The sequence below is a fragment of the Phoxinus phoxinus genome, assembly GCF_949152265.1.
Source record: "Phoxinus phoxinus genome assembly, chromosome: 6".
Classification (NCBI taxonomy): Eukaryota; Metazoa; Chordata; class Actinopteri; order Cypriniformes; family Leuciscidae; genus Phoxinus; species Phoxinus phoxinus.
Genome location: NC_136881.1, coordinates 40,471,257 through 40,499,071, shown reverse-complemented (window position 1 = coordinate 40,499,071; position 27,815 = coordinate 40,471,257). Strand labels below are relative to the sequence as shown.

Here is a 27,815-nt window from a genome sequence, read left to right as displayed (position 1 = left end):
ATACTGGGATGTTTTCCAACCCGGACTGATCAATAGAAGAGCAGCAGACTTACCAAAGGTTGCATTTGCACAACAGGTTAGTGTAACGTTAGGTCATTTACGGGAAATCTCACTGCAGTGAACTCTGTTCTTTCCCGAATAAAGCTCCAGAATCTATTTTCTGATCAAAGTAACCGTTAGATTGACAACGACTAAAGTTTTGTGAATTTAAAGCTGGTTAAACACCAAGAACAAAAACTGTAACAACTCAACTTAACGATTAGCCTCCTGACTCTAGCGTCATACCAACAGACAACTGTTCAAATTTACCTCAGCGGCGGCGCGCTTTAAAGGAGGGCGGATTTTGATTGGCTGTCACTGTTTTTAGCGTTCATCAGCTGGGGGAAAAAACTGCTAACACAGTAATTTGATTTCTAATCTAAGGATATTGTTGTTTGTTTTTGTTTTTGTATATGGGTTTTTACAGACGTGCATTGTTGTGTAAGTGTCCAAGAAAATTCAATAAAAAATAGTAAAATATAAATCTAAGGAATGGGATATTCCTCTTATTGTTGTGGCACGGCCTCCACTATTGAGAATAAAGTTTGAAACCTAACCTTTATGTTATCGTTCTTTTTAGACTTATTTTGTTGGAGATTTGTTGAAATCTGACAGTATTAAAACGCTAAGAAAATAAATCGCTGTGTGCAGTAGGCTTCGTTGGGATGTAACGTTAGGTTAATATTCCATCGCATTAGTATTTCCATCAACTTTATGCGAGTGTTTTGAGCTGCTAATGGGAGGAGTTTTACATCAGAGCTGCACAAACATGAACACACACACACACACACACACAGAGAGAGAGAGAGAGAGAGAGAGAGAGAGAGAGAGAGAGAGAGAGAGAGAGAGAGAGAGGATCAGGATGGACGTGAAGCTGCTGTGTCTGACTGTTGTTCTTCTCTCCTCACCCCTCCTCACACTGTGTGACCCGCTGTGAGTATTAAACACACCGTTTTGATGAATAGGTTACTTATTATTTGGTGAGACAGGCTGTTTAGGTTCGTTAATCTATAAAGTTTTGAGTTAGAACTTGTGTTTCATTGTGTTAATATTTTTCGCTGTGACAACTTGCCCCACAGTGAGATAGCTCTGTGCCATGCTATTGGGGCATGTTGTCACAAGCGATCAACATACTTGTGTTCAATGTATCTTTTTTTGTCTGCGTAGCAGTGACATTTTAAGCTATCCTTCTAAACTGATTATGGATTTAAAAAAATAAAGCTACCATGCTAAATATTCACTGGAATAAAGTGACAACTAGACCATTTCCCTTCATGTGTTCAGGATTTATCTGTTTGATTTGATCTCCTCAGGTTTGTTCTGTCAGCTCCTAATTTGCTGAGAGTGGGTTCCTCAGAGAACGTATTTGTGGAGGCGCAGGATTACTCCGGAGGAGACCTGAACGTGAGGATCTCAGTGAAGAACCACCCAAAGAAGAACCTGGAAATACTGTCCAAACCAGTGACACTGACGGCAGAAAACAATTACCAGATCCTTACAGATATACAGGTGATGCCACTATGTATACTTTGTCGTAAGCATGTGTGTGTCATTCATCAGAGGGCAAACTTCATGTTTGAACAATCTTCTATTTTATTTACAGTTAGTTTTGTTTATGCATGTTGTAGATCTTTCATTATACTACAGGGCTGTTGAATGCTTGAATCTGATTGGTTGACGAACGTTCTGAGGTGTGCAATTATTTTCAGGGAACCGCACGGCTAAAGTAGTTCCAGGCAGGTCTTAACCGCATTACAGTTCCATATCACTGCGCATAGTCAACTGTAATAACGGACAATACGATACAATTCATAACAAAAAAAGCCATGCAGCCCCATGCGCTTGATCTGCAGTTTTCAATGTCTAACTTCACAATCAATGGAAACATGCACTTTAATTTTAATAAATAAAGTATATAGTCCTATACATAATCAATAGAAAATTAAACTGAATATTTAAATAAATGTATAGTCCTGTTGCATGGGTTTTCGTAATTATTGAAGATAATATAACAAATAAATAATTATTGATAGGCCTATACTTGTTAAAAGGGCTTTGTGTTTCATTTATTGGGCTAGTCTGTCACTAATAGAAAAAAGAGAATGAACGAATTAATTAAAACGAATTGAATAAATAAATAATAATATTGACGCACATGCTTCTCTCTCTCTCTCATGAACGCATTAATAACTGCATAAAGCCGGGGACACACTTAGGCTACTGTAAGGCCGGTTATGAATGTAATTTGATACTTATGACTGATCATACGCGTTCAGTCTGTGTTCACAGCGGTGTTTAAAATCTGCTGCATTGACAGTCAGAGAATGTTTCTAGTCGTTACGTGTCCAGCATTACTCTGCTATCAGCGGCTCAAACCTCCGTTACTAACTCTAAAATGACGTTTTGGAATTAGCAACGGAGCATGCAGTTTAGATGCGCAAGGAATTAGTCCTACATACAAGAGCGTTTAAATGACAAAAACTTTACAAACGTCTTGAAATACATCATCTGAACAATATTTTTAGGTGTGGTAACTGTAGTATAAGCGGAATAATTGACTTCAGGCCGTTGAATTATTAGAAAAATAATGCACACCCGAGGTGTAACGGCCACTCCGCTTCGCGTCGTGACCGCATTACCACCTCGGGTGTGCATTATTTTTCTAATAATTCAACGGCCTGTCGTCAATTATTCCTTACTTATTATGCACTGCTGTTCAGATTCCCAGTGATAGGAACTATTTCTCTGATGATCCTCTGGAGAAGCAGTATGTGTATCTACAAGCTCAATTTCCATCTCACACTCTGGAGAAAGTGGTCATGGTCTCATTCCAGTCTGGATATATATTTGTACAGACAGACAAGCCCATCTACACGTCTGCTAGCACAGGTAAGAAACAGCTTCAACATTAGATGCCCCCTTGAATGTCATGCAAAGCACAAAATAAACAATTTAAAAAATAAAATAAAAAGATAAAATATCCTTTCTACAGTTCAGTACAGGATCTTCTCGCTGACTCCTGGTCTGAAACCACTTGAACATGCTGGAATATCAGTGGAAATCATGGTACTCTTAAAAGAAAACTACACTAACACTTTCCTAAAAATTATTAATGCACTGTAAAAATTAAGCCAATGTAACAACATCATGCAGCATAAAACCCTAATGTACTTAACATAAACATGTTATTTCAACATAAAACCATAAAATGTGAAGTGTGATAAGGGATTCTGGGAATAAATAAATCAAATCCACTGTAAATTATAAGAAGATGTGTACCTTTTCACTTCCATAAAGTAATGTTTTTTCACCATATATAGTAAGGTAACTTATTGTTAACCTAAGAGGTTTTTATTACAGTTAAATTCATGTTTATTTAATGATTTTAGTGTCATGTGGTTTACCATGATGGTGTTTTGTATTTGTTGCACTTAATATTTACCACAGTTTGTGGAAAAACGTTTTCCCTCCGATTGTCAGTTTATTATAAAGGTACAAAACAGGTTTTAGTACTTCAGTTGGATGAATATTAACATGATATTTGTAATGGTATTTTTTTGCGGTAAAGTTCTGGCAACTGCTGTTTTTCTTACAACGTAAATTTTACTGGTTTTGTTTTTATGGTGCCGAATCTGTTCTGGCTGTTGATAATTAGCTATATGATTATACCAGTAATTAAACAAAAAATGTATAAATAAAATTATATATAATTATTAAAAATCTTTTTTTTTTTTTTCTTGAAGGATCCTCAAGGCACCACAACTATGAGAGAAACCATATTTCCACAACAAGGGATTAGATCAGGGAAATATGCCGTACCTCAGCCTGCCAGGTGTGTTCATGCTGAAAACTGAGACTTGACATAACTGGACGCAAGTTAACCGACTGGATTATCACTCGGTTTGTCTGTCGAGAGGAGAAGGATATTGATTCGCATGTCTGTAATCGTCTGTTTTTGATCTGCTTATATTTGTAGCCCTGGGATCTGGAAGGTGGTCACAAGATTCGCAAACACGCCGCAAAAGAATTACACTGCTGACTTCGAAGTCAAAGAATATGGTAGAAGCTTTATCTATATTTGTCATATTTTTCTTCTTTATAACAAATTACATACTGCATACAGTTGGACCCCAAATCTGAGACCACTTGTGAAAATACATCTCTTCTGCATTTCATTTTTTATTGTTATGTAATAGATCATCAACACATGAATTTGAGAATGTCTTTGTATTTGACAAGTGTCTCTTTTGCTTTAATGTCAGCAGCACTTGATCAGTGTTATTTTAGTAGTATTTATATTCTATTGTAGTATTTATTAATAGTTCGAATTAGCTTTTTATTTTAGTTTTCATTTTCATATTTTACAGTAGGTTAAGTTTTAGTAATTTTTTCTTGTGCTTTTGCCATTCAGTTTTATATTTGTTTCAGGTTTTATTTAAACTTCAAGTTTTTCATCTAATTTCATCAGCTTTATTTCAGTAATCGAAAATGCTTTTAATAGTTTTAGTTTTAGTTAACAATGACAACAATGGTAGGCTACTGATATACATTTTTCACATATTTCTTATTCCTCTTACTTACATAAGCGATTTACGCCAGATTTTGCAGCGTGACATTTGACTTTTGTAACCGACAGCATGCACATGATCATCTTTCTAGTGTTCATTATTGTTATGTGGGTTTATTGTTATAGTGCTTCCCACTTATGAAGTCACATTATCACCCAGTCAGTCGTTCTTCTCTGTGAAAGATGCTAGTTTGACAGTTAGCATTGAAGCCAGGTAAGACTTTAATTGTTGTGTCTCTTGATCTACTATGTTTTATTATTCTCTCCAAGCATTGATATACGTTTCATTTCATATTCTCCCACATTTGCTGTGTTTACTCCATAAAGTTGTATACTTACCCAAAGCACTTCAATCCTAATGTCACACATGAAGTCTGTTTGTCTAGATACTTGTATGGAAACAACGTGAACGGACATGCGTTTGTGGTGTTTGGTGTGATGGAAGTTGAGAGGAAAACTAGTATTCCTTCCTCACTTCAAAGAGTTCAGGTGAGCTTCCAAGATGAAAACACACCTGACTTATTAAAGTGATGCAGCCAAAGTGATGGCATTTGCATAAAACACAGATATCAGATGGAGAAGGTACTGCCAAGCTGACAAAGGAGACGATACTTCAGACCTTCCCAGACATCGGCCAACTGGTTGGACGTTCAATCTACATTTCAGCCAGTGTTTTAACTGACACTGGTAAGTGTAATTAAAAGTGCAGTGCCAATCTACAGTAATTTATGCATTTCTGAGCCATGTCATAACAAATAGAGCATGAATTTAGCTTTTTAGGCATTTCATGGAAAATTGTGTTATGTAAATATTAGGGCTGTGCGATAAAACGGTATCGGTATTTATCGACGGTACACCATTGTCGGTAATGATATAAAAAATGTTCGACATAGCTTTCAATATTTCCATTCAAATGCGCGCACGCTGGCGCGACCACCGCAACTTTGCCCAACATCTAATGGTTGTTAAAAATTTCAATAATTATCGATACCGAACGATATAAAACATTATATCGTGATCTTTTTTTAGCTATATCGCACAGCCCTAGCTGTAATGCATATATTTAGTGTGAATATGTTCAAAAAATTAAGCTATTTTTAAATAAACATATATTTTATACTATATAATGCAATACACTCTCTAAGTCGTACATAAAATCTGATTGAAAAATGTCTAATAAATGACTTTTCTGAATGGTGCACAGCAGAACGCAAGGATCTCAAGATGGGTTTTTCAGAACTACTGCTACTATTTTTAATTTTACACCCAAAAAAAAAAAAGTTTTACAAAACACAGCACTAATGGCGTGAGAAGCTGAAAAACAACTACAACTGCCAGATTATTATGTTTAAAAAGATAACATAAAATAAATATATAGGCTATATGTAATTTTTTTTTATATATATATTGATTTTAAATATATTATATAATATTTAAAAAAAAATTGTCACAATTTGGTGTGTATTTCAGGCAGTGAAATGGTGGAAGCCCAGAGGAAAGGCATTCAGATCGTGACGTCACCGTACACCATCCACTTCGAAAAAACACCACAATTCTTCAAACCTGGGATGCCCTTCAGTATCTCGGTATGAGACATTTCAGTTCTTGCAAAAAGAATAAGCAGTCTATATTGATAAAGAAATTGTAAAAATTGATTGGCCTGCTGTTTCTGTAATTCATGATTATGAGATCAAGCAACTATGTCGGCCATGTTATAGTCACGCCTCCAACTCAGAAAGTCTTGACTTATTTTCCCCACTTGTTATTACGATTCTGTGTTGCCGATCATGTACTTTAAACTCATTTATACCTTCTATCCAACATGACTTGAACACACCATTAAATGGCATGTAGAAACAGTCAGTCGGGTCTAGCAAAAACATGATTGATGTTTTCATAGGTTTATCTAACAGACCCGGACAAGATGCCTGCTGAAAATGTGGAAGTAGAGGTCAATCCTGGAGGGGTCAAAGGCCGAACGAGAGCCAATGGCATTGCGAAGCTTACAGTCAATTCTCACGAAGGATCTTCCGCACTAGAGATCACTGTAAGACCTGATGTCTGGTTTATTACTGAACTGCTGAGTTTGAATTATCGCAGGCTTACTGGAAAAAAAAACTCTCCCTGAACCAGCCTAAGATTGCATGTGGGTTTTATGTGGTTTAAGCTAGTCTAGCTTGTCTTATAGTCTGGTCAAACTGGTCTTTAAAGGGATACTTTAGGATTTAGCATTAAGCTTTTTATCAGTAGAAAACCTGTAGTGTTTTTGAATTACCATGCTTTCCTCCCTCATATCCCCCTGAGACAAGAGATTTATGTATTTTTTGTTTGGAAAAAATCCTCAGATTTTTTAGCCAGAATCTAAAAACTACAGCCAGTAGAAGGCGCTAGATCCGCATGTTTTCAACCCGCCCATAGATCTCACTCACAGAATGTACAAATAGTGTCAGCCATCTTTTATTTGGAAGCTAAGCTAACAGGCTCTTGTTCTGTGGAGAAAGCTGAGTAGTAGCGGTTACCATCCTCTTTTTCCTGGACATGTCCGGCTGTCGAGATCGTCCAAAATGTCCAGGATTCAGCTTTAGCTTTCTGCAGTCGCCATTCATTGTTTACATGCACACCTTTTGTGAATCTGAATGTAGTGTTTACATGAACGCTAAACAAGTGATCGGTTGATGTGCGTTTTAGCATTGCTAAGAAAATTCCCGCTCCTCCGTGAGAGACACGAGACCGGTGCGTCTCACAGGTGTCGCTCATCAGTAATCACGCCACCGGCCTCGCGTCGTTCTCCCGCGGCCGCCAGTCTCGTCCTGCTCACCGCAGTAAACATGAGGAATGGCGACTGTAGAACGCAAAAGCCGAATCCTGGACATTTTGGGCGATCGCAAAATCCCTGGCAAATTCAAAAATAATTTCTACTACATAAATGACCCATTTTAAATACACATTCATCTTTCCAGAGGTGAAGTATCCCTTTAACACTATCAATGGAGACCAGCCCTGGACACAAGCTTAGGCTGTTTAATTTGTCGTTTTTCTTGTCATTTTATGTTTGTTTTTTAGCTTAGAATAGCATCAAATCATCATCTCTTCACTTCCAGGTACAAACCAAAGATCCAAAATTAGATGACGACCAGCAGGCAGTGAAGAAGATGACGGCTCAGGCCTACAAGACTAAAGGCGGCTCCAACAACTACCTGCACGTCGGCATTGATACTCCTGTGTTTGAGATCGGTGATCAAATGAAAGTCAATCTGAACCTGGGCAGAAGTCCAGGAGTCAAAGATCAAGATTTCACCTACATGGTGAGAGACAGACCTGTTTCAGTCTGTGGCCTAATTGAAATTAATTATAGCATCAATATCCTGTTACCTCTGCTAGTAGCAATGCTGTTGATTAATCGATCACAAAAAAAAATGTATGCAGTTTTGAACCAAATGTCACAACGAATATAGCATGAATTTGCTCTGAAAAGTTCTATCTTATGGAAAAGTGAATTAGAAAAGCATTATTGTACATATTATATAGACCAACAATCCAAAAATAGCACAAATTGATCAGGTGCCAAAGTCTCAATCAGACAGAATTACAATATACAAACTATACGTTGAATTATAAAACCATTTTCTGTAATGCCCATTCAGTATTCATTGATTAATATAATAATTAATTGGCACATCAGTTGATAAAAATAAACAAATATTCATTTACTAGAAGAATAAACCTACTGCATGAATGTCAAGGTTAAATGTCAAATTTCCCTCTCATTTACAGATCTTGAGTAAAGGTCAGATTGTTCAAGCAAGCAGTTTTAAGAGGAGTGGACAAGCTCTAGTGACTCTGTCTCTACCTGTGACCAAAGACATGGTGCCGTCCTTCCGCTTTGTGGCTTATTACCATGTGGGCTCGTCTGAGGTGGTGTCTGATTCAGTCTGGGTCGACGTGAAGGACACGTGCATGGGAACGGTGGGTCAACCACGTATTAGTATTATAGATCTTTTAGACATCAAGAATTGGCACTAAGCTTCAAAAGTTTCTCGTTTGGATCAGTGGCGTCTGAAATTCAATTATATTAAAGAGGTCATGAACTGGCTTTTTTATATTGTAGTCTGAGGTCAACTTATGACGTTCGCTTAGTTTTTACAATCAAAAACATCAAAATGAAGAAGTAATAGGCTATTTTCTACCATGGTTTTGAGCCTAGGTCCTGAAACGCTCGGTTTTTATGGGCGTGTCGCATTGAAGACTTGGAAGTAAACGCCCACTGCGATGATTGGATAACAGTGTTGCATATTATAATGAGTTTAATGTAATGCGCGAATCGGTGGGCGGGGCTAAACAGGCAGTGTTGAAGTAGGCGTTGATTTTCTTTTCCGGAGGCGGAATCTTACAGGATCTCCTTATAGTATAATGACCTCTTATATGTCAAAAGCTCAAAGAAAATTTGATTTCATCACCCCTTTAATGCATGATCAGCTGGAATATATACTAGTACACTCAAAAAAATAAATTGTTGAATGAACATGATTTAATCGTATCACCCATTATGCATCTAAGCAAGATTTGAATATTTTATTTGAACACAATATTGGTTTGTAAATTGAACATGATTGTAATATGTCAATGCAACTTCTTTGCAACTAATTGAATCAACATGTTTGTATTGTGTTAGACTAATCAAATGTATTCTCATTCACTCAAAGCACAGGAAAGCAGAATCACCAAAGGAGAAAATCTAATTTTTAAGTTACCATTATGGAGATCAGTGTGTGTTTTAGTTGGGCTCTTCACCCTTAAATTATTAACTTTAAGTTTTGTTTGGCTGCTGTATTTAAGTTATAACAACCAGATGAACAAATAGGAACGGTGATCTGATGGTGTTGGTTGTGTATTAACATAACCATTATTTCACAATCATTTAACCTGAATCACTGAACTCATATAGAGTCCAATTTATGAGTTAGGTTTAATTTATTAATTTTAGCTGCATAATAGTTTTAGCCTTTTCAATGAAATTAAAATGATCAAATCAATAAAAATAAATATATACATAAACACATTTCTCTTTAGGCACACACAGACATCAAGAATCAGTGTATGAATCTCAACTATGGTGACATTTATAAAGCATGTTGCAGTGCATTCTGTGTTGCACCAATCAAAACTCATTCATAGCTCCCATCATGCATTGCTGCATGAATAAATAATGAGCTTATGATCAGAGGTGATTTGTTTCTCACCATTGCTGAGGTTCATACGTTAAATCTTGATGTCTGTGTGTGCCGAAAAAAGAAATGTGTATATATATATATTTTTTTATTGATTTGATCATTTAATTTCATTGAAAAAGCTAAACATATTATGCAGCTCAAATTAATAAAATAAACCTAAATCATAAATTGGACTCTATATGAGTTCAGTGATTCAGGTTAAATGATTGTGAAATAATGGTTATGTTAATACACAACCAACACCATCAGATCACTGTTCCTATTTGTTCATCTGACTGTTATAACTTATGTACAGCAGCCAAACAAAGTTTAAAGTTAATAATTTAAGGGTGAAGAGCCCAACTAAAACACACACTGATCTCCATAATGGTGACACATTAGATTTTCTCCTTTGGTGATTCTGCTTTCCTGTGCTTTGAGTGAATGAGAATACATTTGATTAGTCTAACACAATACAAACATGTTGATTCAATTAGTTGCAAAGAAGTTGCATTGACATATTACAATCATGTTCAATTTACAAACCAATATTGTGTTCAAATAAAATATTCAAATCTTGCTTAGATGCATAATGGGTGATACGATTAAATCATGTTCATTCAACAATTTATTTTTTTGAGTGTAGGGTCCAGTAGATTCTTCCAGTTGGGTCCTTAGTGTTTCTTGTGTTTCACAGCTGAAGGTTCAGGTGAAGGAGCCTCGGCCGATCTACGAGCCAGGAGAAGAGTTCAGCTTGCTGATAACTGGAGATCCTGGTGCTAAAGTTGGGCTGGTGGCGGTGGATAAAGCTGTGCATGGACTGAACCAGAACAGACTCACTCAGATGAAGGTGGAGGTCCTACATCAACACCTCAAAAGGCATTGCACACTTGTGATTGTCTTATAAATGGTCTGTTTGTTGCTTTAGATTTACGACATTGTAGAGAAGCATGACACCGGCTGCACGGCAGGAGGTGGAAGGGACAGTATGGGGGTTTTCAGTGATGCAGGTCTGATGTTTGAGTCCAGCACTGCAGGAGGAACCAACACCAGAACTGGTATATATATAGATAATGTTCTTTCAGTTTTCTAAAGCTGTACACATCTCTTAGCCTGTTATTTAAACATCCTCTAGTGCCAGAGTGTCCCGTCCCTTCAAAGAGAAGAAGAAGAGATGAGAGTGCTCAGCGGGTCACCACTATACTGGGTGAGAAGCTGGAGCTTTTCTTTTTTACTTGACCGACAGTAAAGGATGAAAGGAAATGATTTGGATGAATAAGCTCCAGTACTCGTTCTTCAGCAGTTCTTCTCCTTCTGTCCTGATTGTCTTTGTCTTCTCAGCTGGTCAGTACTCAGGTGATCTGAGGAAGTGCTGTGTGGATGGCATGAGGGATAATAAACTCGGCTACACCTGTGAACGAAGAGCCATGTACATCGTAGACGGAGAGGCATGTGTCCGGGCCTTCCTGCACTGCTGTAATGACGTGGTGGCTCGTAGTATGGAGGCTGGAGAGGAGGAGATGATTCTGGCTCGGAGTACGTTTGTAAATATTCTTCAGTTGATTGTCAAACTCATGATCTTAACACGGTGTCATGTTTTCACTGGCTAACAAACCCATATTCTTTACAATATGCATATAAGATGGCAATACAATGGTTAATAATGAAATAATTATTTGGAATAAAACACTGCAGGTCTTGTTAAAGTGATGGTGATGATGATGATGATAAATACTTCATCCCTTTAGGGAAATTCAAGCAATAGAAACAAACAAACACCCAGATTATAATAATAAATACATTAGCCACAACAACCATATTTCCTCTACAGTGCTTTTTAAAGGTTCCTAATTTTGTTTTTGAGGTCTACTACAAAATGTTTACATGCAACCAAACAAGGTAAAAAAACACTTTAATTTTCCCATAATATTAATTGCAGCATCAGTTCTTTTCTCAGTCTACTCTGCTCTGATTGGTCAGATAGTTCTGTCTGTTGTGATTGGTCTAGTCTGCTCTGATTGGTCAGATGGCCCAGTCTGTTGTGATTGGTCTGCTCTATTCTGATTGGTCAGATGGCCTTACAGCATGTGTCGGAAACCAAACACTCATTACCATATCTGAATTTCAGCTCCGGATCTTCTTCAGCAATTTATACACAGTCATACGAACAGTAATGATAGTGTCAGTTTATTTTTCTTAGTTTCGCTTTCATGGACTTTTAGTATGTTTTCATTAGTCACATGTGTTCCTTTGTTTGATTTTCCCGCCATTCTTCAGTTTCCATGGACACTAGTCCTTATCACAGCTGTTCGTCAGTTAGTTAATTCTCCCTGTGTATTTTAGTTCGTCACCTTCACTCAGTGGTGTTCCGGTCTCGTTTGCGTTAGCATTCTGTTGAAGTATCTTCTGTCTTGCCCTGTGGATTATTGTTATTAAAACTTCATATTTTGAACTTAATCCTGATCTTCATCTTTTTTGTCTGCAACCTTGCTAACATAGATGTTGTTCGCAAGCAGCCAATCAAAATCATAGACTGGCGGTATGCAAATTTGTAAGACTGGAAGTACTGTTCGTTTGCGTTTACGGGTTTCCTAAAGAAACACCAGGATTGATGATGGATGAGTAAATGGGTGAAGTGAATTCCTAGTTGCTCACACTATATTTATGTTAACCTGGACAGGTGAGGACAGTGACTATTATGAGAGTTTTGATGAAATCACATCACGTACACAGTTTCCAGAGAGCTGGCTTTGGACAGAGGAGACTCTGCCGTTCTGCCCAGCTAATAACAAGTTATGGTGAGTACGAGACAAACTTTTAATCTTAAATTAGCAGAAGTGATGGGAAATTGTTTTTTGTTACTAGTTACTTATTATCTGTAGATAGTCTTACATTTACTGCTAACCTTTGTGGGTATTTTACTTTGTTTATCTGTTTTAACCCTTTTCTTCCTCCTGTCCCAGTGGAACAACATCGATCACAAAAAACAGAATCTACCTTAAAGAATCTATCACTACTTGGCAAATCTTCGCTTTTAGCCTGTCAAAATCTCACGGTAAAACATGTTCCGTTAGGATAAAGACTTTTTTCACCTTGTTTTAGACCTGTACCATCGTGCTAATACTCCATTGCTGTCTTTTCCTCCAAAGGCATATGTGTGGCAGACCCATACGAGATGATAGTTTATAAGAGGTTCTTCATTGACCTGAAGGTGCCGTTCTCAGCTGTGCGCAATGAGCAACTACAAATCAGGGCCATCCTTCACAACTACACCAAGAAGAAAATTAGGGTAAATAAACACCCATAAAACATAATCACCCAATATGGTGTCAGATACTTTATTAACATTAGGATAAATGTGCCAGTGAGGCAAATTAGAGTTGTTTTAATCATACATTACTTATGGAGTCCAAGTTCACAGGTTTTACATGGTTATTTGCAAGGACCAGGCTAGGACAGTAAGCACTAGAAGTAAGTGCTAAATCTTCCAAAGTTTTAGTGTTTTTAGGTAACAAGTAAACAAGGTATCTTTAACCAACTGTGTATGGCACCATTTTATTTTATTTTAAGTCCCCCTGTGGTGAAAATCAAGCTGTTATTGTTGTTTATATGTCTATGTGGTGTGTTTGATATCCTTTAACAGAAAACATGTGTAAGTTCATAAGTCGACAGCATTGCTGAGTATTTTCTGCTTAAAACTGCAGTGAACCAAAGACAGTCTCAAAAACACGGTTTGAAATCGCTGGTGTTTCTGACATCACACAGTACCGTGTAACCAATCAGATCAACGTGTGATCGTCAACCAGTGGATCTCTGACCTGAGTGAGTGAGTGGAGGCGGGCTCATTTGCATATTCATAGAACCGATTATACTAAATAAGGCAAGGGTGTCGAGTTACATTCAAGATATTTTAAGCCATGACATTTTTTTTCAAGGAAAAAACACTTAAATATGACATTTTGGAGACCAGAGATGAGTTTTAAGAGATAAAATGATTGACTACAGGGGGACTTTAACAAATGATAAATCTCACACAAAGCACAGAACACAACACACAACACAGTAACACATCAGTTAATGGGTGCATTTGTCCAACTGTTGTCTTCTCCTTCAGGCACGGCTTGAGTTCATGGAGACTGAACACATTTGCAGCTCCGCCAGCAGAAAGGGCTCCTACCAAACAGAAGTGGAGGTCGAGTCCATGTCCTCCAGGTCCGTCCCGTATGTGATTATTCCCCTGGAGTTGGGCAATCACTGGATCGATGTGAAGGCAGCAGCGTATGACTCTGTCTACAGTGATGGAGTGAGGAAGATCCTGAGGGTGGTGGTGAGGGAACTTCCCGTCTGCCCACTGATAAAATGACAAAGATTAGCTTTTTTTTTTTGGCATCACATAAATATGCAAAATTACAGCATTCAAAACAACAATAACAATCCTACTTTATAATGCTATCATTTATATATCAGTCCCAAAAATGGACTTCGGAAATGGAAACGCTTTTTCTGAATGTTCCCTGAACATTCAAAACTTCCAGTTTTTTAAATGCTTTAAAAATATATATTTTTTTGGTCTTGGTTACAGTATATGAATATCAAGGAAACTTTACTGTGAAAACATTATGGAAACGTTACTTTTGAACGTTCTCTAAACATTCTGAAACAAGTAGTAACGTTAAAACCCTCAGATGCCCTTCGTTCATTTTTGACCGAAAAATATTACGTTTTTTTATTTTGTTTTACTTTATCGGAATGGTACGGAACTTGGTAAAGCTTTTGGCATTTGCTGTGTGAACCAGAGCATGTGAGCGAAGCGGAGCAGTGTGACGCTCAGCTCAATATTCCGCTCTATGTGCGTGCGCTCCACTCAGACGCTCACGTCCAAAACGAACGCTCCACTGATGAACCGCTCACGCTCACCGGTAAAACAAAATTCCGCTCAGACATAAAATGTCTCTGTAGGCTACTTGCTTTCTTTCTGTTTGTACTTTGTAATGAATATCTGGAATAAATGTATAAATTACAGTAGCTAGGATTGTAAATAGAAGTTATTTCGGGGTGATTCTGAATAAAAGTCTGTTCTTTTTATTCATTTAAATGCATTAAATTAAATTAATTAAAAAACATGTCTAGTCCTTTGGCAAACTTGCCTATTAAATGCAATAACTGAAAAGGTATATTTGATTTTCGTTATTTTATTTCCGTGAACATAACTGCAGTTGCAAAACAAGCATATTAAAACACTACACACACACACACACACACAAACTAGATGAAATGCATGTAGAACTTCACAAAACACATCTGGACTATCATCATGCTCATAAAAGCACACACAGGTGAAATGCACTTAACAACATCTTATCAAAGCACACCTGGATGACTTACTGGCATTACTGGCTCAGCACTGTGATGTGTTTAAACTTGAGTCAGCACTCAACTCCATAACCAACCCACTATTGCTTTAGCTAATTCACAGATTCTCGAACTAGCAAATCACAATAGGGCATTCTGGGTTGAGCGAGCGGCGCTGAGCGGACGGAGCGAGCGGAGCGGAATCTTCAGAAAGGCGCTCTCCGCTCAGGCGGAAGTATTACCGCTCCGCTCACATGCTCTGGTGTGAACACAAAAAAAGTAATAATTAATAATTATAATAATAATTTAATTTAATAATAATTTAATTGGTAGTCAATAATGAGCGCATTGGAAATAAATGGGAGACAAATTTCATCTAGTGGAAACTTTTGGTACTGCGGCCAAACATAATCTTACTGAAAACAAATTTTTTTTTTTATGCATTTTTCATAACAATAAACATAAAATTCTGTAACTTTTTGTAAGTTAACTTTTTAAAACTTTTTTATCTCAGCAATAATCTGCCAAGTGTCGTCTTTGAAAAGAGTTCAAAAGCATTAAAGATTTACGACAGTTTAAGTCTGAAATGTAATTTCCAAGTCAATGCTCAAAGTTAATACATGGATTAAAAATACAGCGTAAATATAATTTAGTACCATTAAATCCCCTAAAAATTCTAAATATTAAATAAAAAAGACATTATCAAACTAAAATATAGTACATTTATTTAATTTAAATGTAAAAAAAAATCTGTCATTTTTGACCGACATGTGAATAGCACCAGAGGGTTAAAAAGCATCAAACTAAAACGTTTCAGAAAAAAAAAAACGTTACTTGAATGATGTAAACGTCTTTGTACTAACATTTTGAAAACATTATTAAAGACCAGATCCGATATGATAATTGCTTTATTTATGAAGTATTTAAGACATGCATTGTTTGGTTTTCAATACACTTGACAATTTACTATCATTTATAGAAGCTTGATTTCATTATGTGATTCAAACACCCTGAACAGATCAAACCCAATCTCTCTGTTTCAGTCTGAGGGTGTGCTCACTATGATACAGGAGAAAAACGTCGAGCTCAATCCTGCTAAGATGGGTGAGTTGTTGGAGTCTTTCCTCCAAAATATCCAAAAATGCCCCTCCGATGACAGATTCAAACCTCACCACCCTTTATCTTCCTTCTATCTGAACCTGTGTGACAGGTGGAGTACAACAAGTGTCCGTCAGGAGTCTCAAACCAGACACCCAGGTCCCCAACACACCCGCTAACACGTACATCACAGTCAAGAGTAAGGAGGAATCTGAACGCTTATGTATTCTGCTTGTCCATCCGCTCATCCAGTCCTGACCGCTGTGTGTCACTCAAGGTCAGGAGTTCAGTAAGATGATCGAGCAGGCCATCAGTGGAGACTTCATGGGGCGGTTTATTGTCCAGCCCCGTGGTGATGGAGAGGAGACCATGATCTACATGACTCTACCTGTCACTGCCACTCTTTATCTGGACAGCACTAAGCAGTGGGAGACTGTTGGCATGGACCGCCGTAATGAAGCCATTAACCATATCAACACAGGTCAGCTGACCACTCTCACTTTTAATATGATGCATTTCTGAGAGAAACATGATATTTAATGAGTAGAAATGAAGGGCGGGGCATAGCTTTATCCTATGGAAGCCTATTTCCACATAAAAAAGAAAAAAAAATCATGCTTTGGTAAATCTTAATTATGACAAAAAAAGTCAAAATTATGGCATACTAAGTCATAATTATGTTAAATTATGACTTAAAAAGTTGAAATTGAGATAAAAAAAAATGTATTATGACTGTCATAAATTTCAACTTTATAATGTCACAATTAATGTCACCTTTTTAAAGGTAGGGTAGGTCAGAATTGTCTAAAAAAAACTTTTATTCAAATTTGTTTAAACTGTCTTTATATACCAATGCATAATTAAAATGCAAGTACTCTGAAATAGAGAGTATAAAAAAACGAGTGACTCTAGTGTATTTAATCTTCAATAAACACAGCTCATTAATTCCATTCAGTCCCACCTAAAAACGGGTGCGCGACTGCGCGCACGTGGGCAGAGCCAGTAATAACGGCGGTAGTCATGGCGACGGAGAGTGACAGTCGCGCAAGCCAATCCTGTGATTCGTCCCGAATGGAAATAATGAGCTGTGTTTAATGAAGATTAAACGGTCTAGAGTCACTCGATTTTTATACTCTTTTTAACAGAGTACTTACATTTTAATTATGCATTGATATATATAGAAAGTTTAATCAAATTTGGTAAAAAGTTTTTATATAAATCCTACCTACCCTACCTTTAATGTCATAATTTTGACCTTTCAAGTCAAAATTATGACTGAAATAATTCCGACTTTATATCTCAAGTGACAGTATGTTGACATAATTTTGACTTCATCTCAAATATGACTTAGTATGTCATAATTTTAAACTTTTTTCATCACTTCAACTTTTTAATGTAATAAATGTGACTTTTCATCTCATAATCATAGTACTTAGGCTAATACTTTTTATGGCATAAATGACTCATTCGACATTTGCTGTCATACTTTTGACTTTTTATTCATTATGACTGTCATAATTTCGACCTTCCAATTTTAAGTATGACAGTGTCATAATTTTGACCTTCATAATTTCAACTTTTTATATCAAAGGAGTGACTTTATAATGTCAGTTTAACCCTTTATTGTCATAATTTTAACTTTTTATATCAAATGATAATTTCGATTTTCAATTTCAATTAAGTTCACATTTTTATTCATAATTATTACTTTGCCATAATTTTGACTTTTCATCTCATAATTATGGCTTGTATGTCATAGTTTTTATGCCATAATGACTCATAATTTTGACTTTTGAATCTCAAATATGTCATAATTTTGACTTTTTAATGTCAGAATTTTGACTTTTATGTTATAATTATGACTTGGTAAATCATAATTTCGACTAGTATATCATAAGTATGATTCTTTTCAAAAGCATGTTTTTTTTTCTTATGTGGTGGAAATGGGCTTCCATATTGTCCACTAGGAACTGATTGCATCATTGAAAGTGGGCATTGCACACTAGAATGGAGTCAGGTGATTGGAGGAGAGACACAGTTTCTGATTTATGGGGAATATAAAAAAGGAGTGGGTGGTTGTGTGTGTACACACACTTGCAGACACACAATAATGTAAAAACATTGAGTAAAAAATTTAATTTAGCATAATAGGTCCCCTTTAATAGATCCCTCAGAAACAGAATATTCTCTATTATGCTGACAAAAGCTGTGGTAAGTGGTAAGTTATTTACTGTATCATTCTTGTCAAGGTTATCAGCGAGAGCTAACTTTCCGTAAACCAGACGGGTCCTTTGCTGCCTCGATGAGCACGACTAGCAGCACATGGTGAGACGAGCGCTCCTGACATATTTATCTGATCAGTTAGTTACATGTCGTTTCTCACCTCTTCTTTTCTGGTCATTTTACAGGTTGACGGCATATGTGGCGAAAGTGTTTGCGATGGCCGGCGATCTGATCAGCATAGAGGAGAATGTGATCTGCAGCGCCCTCAAGTGGCTGGCCACAGACAGACAGCAGCCAGACGGCACGTTTAAAGAAGACGCCGCCGTCATGCATGAAGAGATGCTTGTACGTTTCATTTGGTGTACATACATGTTTCAGAAAATGGTACTTCCTCTGTGATGTTTGAATGTCTAGTGTAGAATATTATTAGTATAAAAATTAAATAATCTAGTGAGAATGTGAATAGTGTGTTCGTTGTCTTAAAGGACAATTCCGGCGCTAAATGAACCTAGGGGTAATTAACACATGGTTACCGAGTCGATCGTTCTCTGGGATGTGTTTTCATGATAATCGAATCTAAAGAGTTTTATTTCTAAAAACGAATTAGCTTATAACGCTAGTATATGGGGCATCGAATATAAGTAAAAAGAAATCAACCAGTCGAGCCACTTAAACCTATCGACCAGCTCACTAATTAGCACGGCGTTCGTGGCTCGACTGGTCCAGACTGTTTTCCAAAGATGGCACCTGCCTGTATACGCGACGTGTACTTTATAAAGTATCTTCTTATTAAACTGTCTGAACACTTACAAAGTTCTCAATGCTTCGCATAATGCTACCCTCATTATGCGACCGTGTTAGTGTGAGGCTATTTTGAGCCTTGTTAGTGGTATTAACTAGCGATTTCTTTTAACTTACTCTCTGCCCCATATACTAGCGTTATAAGCTAATCTGTTTTTAGAGATAAAACTCTTTACATTCGATTATCATGAAAACGCATCCCAGAGAACGGTCGACTCGGTAACCATGTGTTAATTACCCCTAGGTTCAGTTTTCACCGGAATTGTCCTTTAAGGGTCGGACGTATTGTTAATTTGACTATATAATAATTTTAAATAATTTGGAGAAAAAGCTCTAAAGGAAGATATCAATATGCCGCAGTAGGCGAACTAGTGTTTAAGTTTTTTTCCTAACAATTGTTTGGGATGTGGTTTATTTGAATGTATGTTAATTCCAGGGTGACGTACAGGGGAAAGACAGCGACGCCTCTCTAACTGCATTCGTTCTGATTGCCATGCAAGAGGGCAGTAAGATCTGCGCTGAATCTGTAAGTGTGATTCCTGGAAACAAACAGCACTGTATGATACGTCACATCAGTCTCACTGAGTCTCTCTCTCTCCACACTAGAGTCTTCAGAGCAGTATAAACAGAGCCGTTAATTACCTGACGCTGAGAGTCCACAGTCTGACCAGCACTTATGCTGTCGCTGTGACTTCTTACGCTTTGGCCCATGCTGGAAAACTCAATAAAGACATCCTGATGAGTCATTCCAGCCAGAACGAAGGTCAGTGACATTACAGTCAAATCAACAGCGCAACTACAGCCACTATTCAAAGTTTGTAAATAAATAAACCCAGGAAATTACCCCACGACCCTACATAGGACAAGTGGTTTGGAGAATGGATGGACAATAAAGTACAAATAAAATCGACAAATACTAATTCAATTCTGAGTAAAGGACTTTTTGTATTTTCAGTTACTCTCTCAATCCTTTAGACTATCAGTGTGTTGCAGAAAGGACCAATTCGATGTTTGATTGACATGTAAAACAACCAGCCACTGTTCACTTCCTGCATTTTCTGATCAAGTGTCAGTTGTGTTTTTATAACTAGATGGAACAGTTTATGTGTTGAGTTATAAATGAAGAAAACTAATACTAGAAATATACAAGTTACAATGAGATAAACGATACTTCTGTCAGGACCACTTTCGTCAATTGATACGATTGACCATTAGCATACGGTTTGGATTGGCGGAATGGTTCTGTTCTGGGCAGCCTAGCATGGATAAGAGCAGCAATAACCCCCCTTAAGGTTAACAGAACAGATCCAACATGAATGCATGGCAGATATCATTAATTCAAGATTTTAAAGTAAAACATAATTTGAGAATTTATTCTGATTCAAGGGGAACCAGAATGCCAAATCCTGACTGGATGAGAGGTGGAGCTGGGGAGGGAGGAGGGTAATTCGCTCCTGAGAAACGCGATATCTGCTGATAATACTGAAGGAGCTTATATATGTATACTTACAGGGGTGTGTATACATATATACATATTACACCACCCCTATAAGTATATATGTATACTTATAGGGGTGGTGATGGCGCAATGGATAAGACACATGCCTTTGGTGTGAGAGACCCGGGTTCGAATCCACTGTGAGACACCAATGTGTCCTTGAGCAAGACACTTAACCCCTAGTTGCTCCAGAGGCGTGCGACCTCTGACATATATAGCAATTGTAAGTCGCTTTGGATAAAAGCGTCAGCTAAATGAATAAATGTAAATGTAAATGTATACAGTGATGATAGGCATCGTATTCCTACAGAAGTTGCGATAGTCTTTTTTCCCCTATATTGTGACGTATATCAGAGTGAAACGGCCTCTCAAACAAGAACAAATGTAGGGCAGGGCTTGTGGAATTGATTGGATGGTTGTGGTTTGCTATTGGTGGATCTGATGTGAGTGACAGGTTGCTCCGCCCTCGTCATCAGAGAAGAAAAGAGATGTCACTGTTATGAGGGAACATGAATAATAATAAAAAATTGTGCACACGGATAAATCATCAATATTAAAAAAGAAGAAAAGAAATCTCAATTTTGATTTCACTTTAACACATAAAACTAGCTAATCTAAACTGAAATGGCAAACAAATTACTAACTGATTTGAAAATAACAAATAAACCATAACAACCCTGTGTCCATGTGAACCTTTTCCATTTGTGTTTTCTGAACAGTCGGTACATTTTGGCAAGTTCCTGGACAGCGTCCGCACTCTCTGGAGGCCACAGGTTATGCGCTTCTCGCGCTGGTGAAGGTGAAGGACTTCGAGCGCGCCGGCGCGGCCGTACGCTGGCTGAGAGCACAGAGAGCTCACTATGGAGCCAGTGGAACCACACAGGTACAGAGCCGCTCATTACTGCTGAAAAATAAACCTGCTGACAAGGTTAAAAGTGCTGTACACGTGAAACTCGGAAAATTTGAATATCGTGCAAAAGTTGATTTATTTCAGTAATTCAACCTAAAAGGTGAAACTAATATATTATATAGACTCATCACATGCAAAGTGAGATATTTCAAGCCTTTATTTGTTATAATTGTGATGATTATGGCTTACAGATATGAAAACCTTTCACCATATTCTAATTTTGAATTTGGGGTTTTCATAAGTTGTAAGCCATAATCATCAAAATTATAACAAATAAAGGCTTGAAATATCTCACTTTGCATGTAATGAGTCTATATAATATATTAGTTTCACCCTTTTGCACGATATTCACATTTTTCGAGTTTCAGGTGTATGTAAGAATGACATACATTCTTCATACATTCTCCTCCCCTAAACAACTGGAGCATTTGCTTCATGAATAAGGGAATGCTGTATATTTTTCTGCCTCGTGTCTTAGGCGAACATCATCGTTTTCCAGGCCGTGGCTGAATATCGTACAGAAGCGAAGAAGCAGGACATGAATCTGAACATTGAACTCTCTGTGGAGGGAAGAACAACACATAACAGATGGACTTTCACTCGCTCCAACACACATGTGACGCGATCAGACAAGGTGAACGAACAAATATGAGTGAACATGCCCAGTTCGCTTTTGCCCTTCAAGTCTTATGCATTTCTCTGATTTCCATGTAAAATGTTCACGCAACAGGTCAAACTGACACAGAAATTCAACGTCACTGCTCATGGGAACGGGATGGCCACTCTCTCGGTGAGCATTCGTGAGCGCTCACGACTTCAGGTACATGTTATTCAATAAGATTTACAGCTTGATCTGTCCTCAGGTGTTTTCTCTGTATTATGCCCTGCCTGAAGAGAGAGAAAATGACTGTAATGCGTTTGATCTCAGTGTGAAGATGGAGAAACAGCTTGACGGTAGGAGTCATCAGTTCATCTGCATTCATGTCTTCTTCATTTATTAGTGACGTTTAACAGTGTTATATCTTCTCAATCTGCATTGCGTGCAGTGTCACATCCAGGAGCCATTGAAAGTTACCTGCTCACCATTGAAACCTAGTGAGTAAAAAGTGAATGTAGAGTAAAAGCAGATCCTTTCAGATTTGCATCTTCAGCTGAATGTGAGCATGAACTGATGGAAACATGCGTTGTTTTAATCCATCTGTGCAGTTTCAAGAACCCAGCGAGAGATGCTGCCATGTCTGTTTTGGATGTTGGCCTGTTAACAGGATTTAAAGTAGATGACACTGATCTTTCAAAGGTAAAAAAACGATTCAGAAATTGAATAATACCACATGTCACTTTGTAAAGAAACACTACACACCTATAGACTGAACACATAACACACACGCGCATGACGTCACCGTTTGTTTTCACAAATTCGCGTTTTTGTAGTTTACACAGAGAAGATAACGGTATCGTTTTCGTAAATGTGTGTTTTCAGGCCTCCAAAAATGTCATTGTCATATAAATGAATGGCCAAAACACATAACAAGTTTTCAGTGAAAGCGCTGTCATTATAAATGCCCCCTTAATGGGAACATTAGCAAAACATTAGCTTATTTTTGTTAGCTGTGTGCTTCCTGAAACTCACTGAGCCACAATCAAATTGCACTCATCCACACCTTTATATTATATGTGACCCTGCACCACAAAACCAGTCACAAGGGTCAACTTTTTGAATTTGAGATGTATACATTATCTGAAAGCTGAATAAATAAGCTTTCCATTGATGTGTGGTTTGTTAGGATATGACAATATTTGGCCGAGATACAACTATTGAAAATCTGGAATCTGAGGGTGCAATAAAATGGAAACATTGAGAAAATCTCCTTTAAAGTTGTGCATTTATGTTCACGATTGTGCTGCATTCACTCACAAAAATACATGTTTTATATATTTGCGGTAGGAAATGTACAAAATATCTTCATGGAACATGATCTTTACTTAATATCCTCATGATTTTTAACATAAAAGAAAAATCTATAATTTTGACCCATACAATGTATAGTTGGTTATTGCCACAAATATACCCGTGCGACTCGAGACTGGTTTTGTGATCCAGGGTCACATATATAATTCTCGGTTTTGACTGGTAATATTATGGATGTGGTTCTATAATGGATAATTTTCTCAAGTGTGTGAACTTCTCTGATTTAATTCCATTAGTTATCTAAAGGCAAAGAGAAGTACATTGAGAGATTTGAGATGAACATGGAGCTTTCAGAGCGCGGATCGCTAATCATCTTCTTGAATAAGGTACTGAAAACTAAACCTTTAACACCAACGAGAGACTCTGAACACCAAACATGTGAACAACTAGTAAAATCGCTGTGTAAATTAATGTGTAGCCAGAATGAAATTATGATATAACACTGTGACATAACACAATTTGGCTGAATTCAATTTGATCAATGCAAAATGATATGCGTTGAATTTATTCACATTAAATGTGTCAATATTTTCTTTATAACATTCACTTGTGTGGTGGTGCAGTATGACTTGTATGAATCTCTTTAAAACGATGGCTGACAAAGTTATTACCCATGTATGGAAATAAGAAATACTTGGACTGCATAAATGCAAAAGTGATTTGTGAATGTTAAGTCATAATAATTGCCAGTGTGTCTCATTAGGTTTCTCATAAAGAGAGGGAAAGGATTGCTTTCAGAGTGCACAAGATCAATGAAGTGGGAATGTTGCAGCCCGCCGGTGTCACTGTGTATGAGTACAACGCTCCAGGTGCGTGATGTCACATGTACACACACACGATACACAGTTAACACTGAAAACAGGGGAAGAAAGTGGAAAAGGCATATTGTATACATACAGGTGAAACTCGAAAAATTAGAATATGGTGCAAAAGTTCATTTATTTCAGTAATTCAACTTAAAAGGTGAAACTAATATATTATATAGACTCATTACATGCAAAGTGAGATATTTCAAGCCTTTATTTGTTATAATTGTGATGATTATGGTTTACAGATTATGAAAACCCCAAATTCAAAATTAGAATATGGTGAAAAGGTTTTCATATCTGTAAGCCATAATCATCACAATTATCACAAATAAAGGCTTGAAATATCTCACTTTGCATGTAATGAGTCTATATAATATATTAGTTTCACCTTTTAAGTTGAATTACTGAAATAAATGAACTTTTGCACCATATTAAAATTTTTCGAGTTCCACCTGTGTAAGAACAGTATACACATCATTAAACAGAAGTTGCATTAGTCTTCTTCACTATTGTGACGTATATACAAGTGAAACCGCTTCTGGAACAGGATAATATGTGGGGCGGGACTTCATTTTGTCCATAGGCAATTCATTAAATGGTTTTGGTCTGCTATTGGTCGATCTCATGCGAGTGACAGGTTGCCCCGCCCTCGTCCCAGTAAACATATTATCAGAGAAGAGATGACGTTGCAGGAAAAGTTATTCTGATTTGAAGGATTGAGGCACATGAATTTGAAGGGGAGCTATTATGCTTTTTTTACATTTAAAATGTTCTTTAGTGTGTAATGTTGCTGTCTGAACAAGCATGAAAAAGCTCTGCAAAGTCCCTCCGGCGGGAGTTATTCTCTATATCGGTGTCAGTGTTTCTGAACTCCTGAAACGCCTTAATATGCAGAATAAATGGGCGGGGCTTGGTTGAGTTAGTTAGTAGTGTGTTAAACTGGCAGTTATGGTAAGGGACATTTCCCAAACACACTCGAAGCGCTCGACCAATCACAACACACTGCTCCAGCCGACCAATCAGAGCACAGTGTGATTTTCAGAAGGAGGTGCTTCATAGAGAAGGAAGTAAACAGAGCGTTACTGACAGACTGGGAAGAGAGGAGCCGCAACAATAGAGAATATGGGGGAAACTATGTGTTTTTTGAACATTCAAGCATCAAAACCTAGTAGAGCCTAAAAACAAAATCAAATCTTCTTAAAGGGCATAATAGGTCAACTTATTGCAAAAGGCATAATACAATATTCCATAAAAAAACAAGAATTGCCAGTTTCATGGTGACTTGAATCTAACACGCAGATGATCGTTGTGTGAAGTTCTTCCATCCTCACAAGAGAGACGGAGCGCTGAACAGACTCTGCCATGAAGACCTGTGCGAGTGTGCCGAAGGTATGTGTGTCTATGACCTGAATACACACTGAGTTGATTTGTGAGGCTGGTGTGTGTCTGTGCATGCTTGTAGATAAAGCTGTCTGTATTCACAGAGAACTGCAGTCTCCAAAGAAAGCATCACATTAAAGAGTCTCAGCGTGCTGATAGGGCCTGTGCGCATGGAGTTGACTACGGTAAACACACACAGCTTTCTGCTTTTGTGAATGTGTTTGTCCGTGTGAAGAGCTGGGATTGATTTGCTGTTACTCACTTCTCTTATAGTTTATAAAACCAGGGTGGTGGGAAAGCAGCTTTCACTGCAAGCAGACATCTACAACATGACCATTGAACAAGTGCTGAAGGAAGGTATTTATTTAATGTTTTATTTGTATAGGGACAGATACAATAAACATAGATAAAACTGACAACAGCCATCCAGTATCATAGTGCTTGTAGCTAAAGTTAATTTGCAACACTGAAGTGCACTGTAGTCTGCATGGTAATCTGCAATCTGTGTGGTTTTCAGGCACTGACCCAGCTGTGGAAGGGCAGACCAGGTCTTTCTTGGCTCATCCTTACTGTAGAGGGTTTCTTGAACTTGAAGAAGGCAAAACCTACCTGATCATGGGCCAAACCACATCACTTCCTAGGATTGGTGGAAGGTAGGAGCTTTATGAACATTACGAGGACAATCTCTCTCTCACTTGTTTGTCTGAACTCGAGTTCAGTTTCAGACGCTCCAAACTGCGTCATCTATGAGACTAGAGTTGACACACACAGTATGGATTGATCTTGGCGTGTTTGTTTTTTAGACTGAGGTACAGCCTGGGTGAGCAGACCTGGATTGAATACTGGCCGACACAAGAGGAGACCCAAACTGAAAAATACAAGGACAAGTACGCCGGCATCGCTGCACTCGCTGACCAGCTCTTCAACTTCGGATGCACAACATAAAGATCTCATCACGTGTGAAATCGGTGAACGTTGCTTTATTTCCAGATTCACTGAAAGAAATGATCAATGTACTGACGTCAACCTTTCTGTAATAGGGAAAACTGGGACAAGGTGTCACACATTTTACATTGAGTTACACATTTTACTTTTTTGACAACATGTCCCAATTGCCGGGTATGTGCATTGAACTCACATGAATTATTGTATTGACAAATGTCTTGGTGTTTTAATCTGCAACCACTGCTATAGTAAAAACACATTAGTGTAACGTACTAGACTGTGATCTAGTCATAATGACAGCTTTCCTCATGTGACAACTCGCCCCAGTCTATTTGTATCATTTGTACTTTCTGAGCTTTGAACAATTTAGCCAAATAAAATTAATTTGTTCTCCGTTCTCAACTCTTTGGCTGCAAAACCAGACATTATGTATTGACCTACACACACAACAGCAAAATGCACTGGTTGTGAACGACAGACCATGCATGATGATAAACGTCTAAACCGGATATCTGCATCAACTTCTGAACTTTCAGACCTTTGAAAAGTAAAATTATGGCATAGTTACATGAGATCAAACAACTCTGTATTTCTCAGGATTTAGTATTAATCATAATTTAAATAAGGTTGATGAAGGTGAAAGACACACAAGTCCTTTAGAGCTATAATATGTGACCCTGGATCACAAACCCAGTCATAAGTCGCACGGGTATATTTGTGGCAATAGCCAACCATACATTGTATGGGTCAATATTATAGATTTTTATTTTTTCAAAAATCATGAGGATATTAAGTAAAGATCATGTTCCATGAAGATATTTAGTCAATTTCCTACCGTAAATATATAAAACATGTATTTTTGTGAGTGAATGCAGCACAATCGTGAACATAAATGCACAACTTTAAAGGAGATTTTCTCAATATTTCTATTTTTTTGCACCCTCAGATTCCAGATTTTCAAATAGTTGTATTCGGCCAAATATATCCTAACAAACCACACATCAATGGAAAGCT

The 27,815-nt window shown here is 37.5% G+C and overlaps 1 protein-coding gene across 1 annotated transcript; it reads left to right on the top strand.

The window, feature by feature from the left end:
* The first annotated feature begins 888 nt into the window (after positions 1-888).
* On the top strand, positions 889-27,201 carry c3a.6 (complement C3a, tandem duplicate 6). The gene is made up of 41 exons (XM_079614536.1): positions 889-972; positions 1,353-1,548; positions 2,760-2,928; positions 3,032-3,105; positions 3,783-3,871; positions 4,016-4,098; positions 4,733-4,820; positions 4,993-5,095; positions 5,173-5,293; positions 6,077-6,192; positions 6,507-6,653; positions 7,708-7,911; positions 8,381-8,572; positions 10,514-10,666; positions 10,745-10,874; positions 10,952-11,023; positions 11,158-11,352; positions 12,497-12,614; positions 12,780-12,871; positions 12,966-13,105; positions 13,931-14,143; positions 16,212-16,272; positions 16,379-16,465; positions 16,544-16,747; positions 18,516-18,591; positions 18,675-18,834; positions 19,727-19,816; positions 19,897-20,053; positions 21,508-21,671; positions 22,177-22,332; positions 22,429-22,488; positions 22,562-22,652; positions 22,745-22,793; positions 22,905-22,995; positions 23,904-23,993; positions 24,371-24,476; positions 25,776-25,865; positions 25,961-26,041; positions 26,130-26,213; positions 26,374-26,509; positions 26,660-27,201. The coding sequence occupies exons 1-41, from the start codon at positions 902-904 to the stop codon at positions 26,799-26,801; spliced, it is 4,941 nt and encodes a 1,646-aa protein (XP_079470662.1). The 5' UTR covers positions 889-901; the 3' UTR covers positions 26,802-27,201.
* The last annotated feature ends 614 nt before the right edge of the window (positions 27,202-27,815 follow it).

Bases quoted from the DNA above. Each gene is read 5' to 3' on its own strand.
- c3a.6 (XM_079614536.1), top strand. From the start codon at position 902: ATGGACGTGAAGCTGCTGTGTCTGACTGTTGTTCTTCTCTCCTCACCC. The intron at 3,872-4,015 runs GTGTGTTCATGC...TTATATTTGTAG, and splicing joins GCCGTACCTCAGCCTGCCAG to CCCTGGGATCTGGAAGGTGG. The intron at 11,353-12,496 runs GTACGTTTGTAA...TAACCTGGACAG, and splicing joins GGAGATGATTCTGGCTCGGA to GTGAGGACAGTGACTATTAT.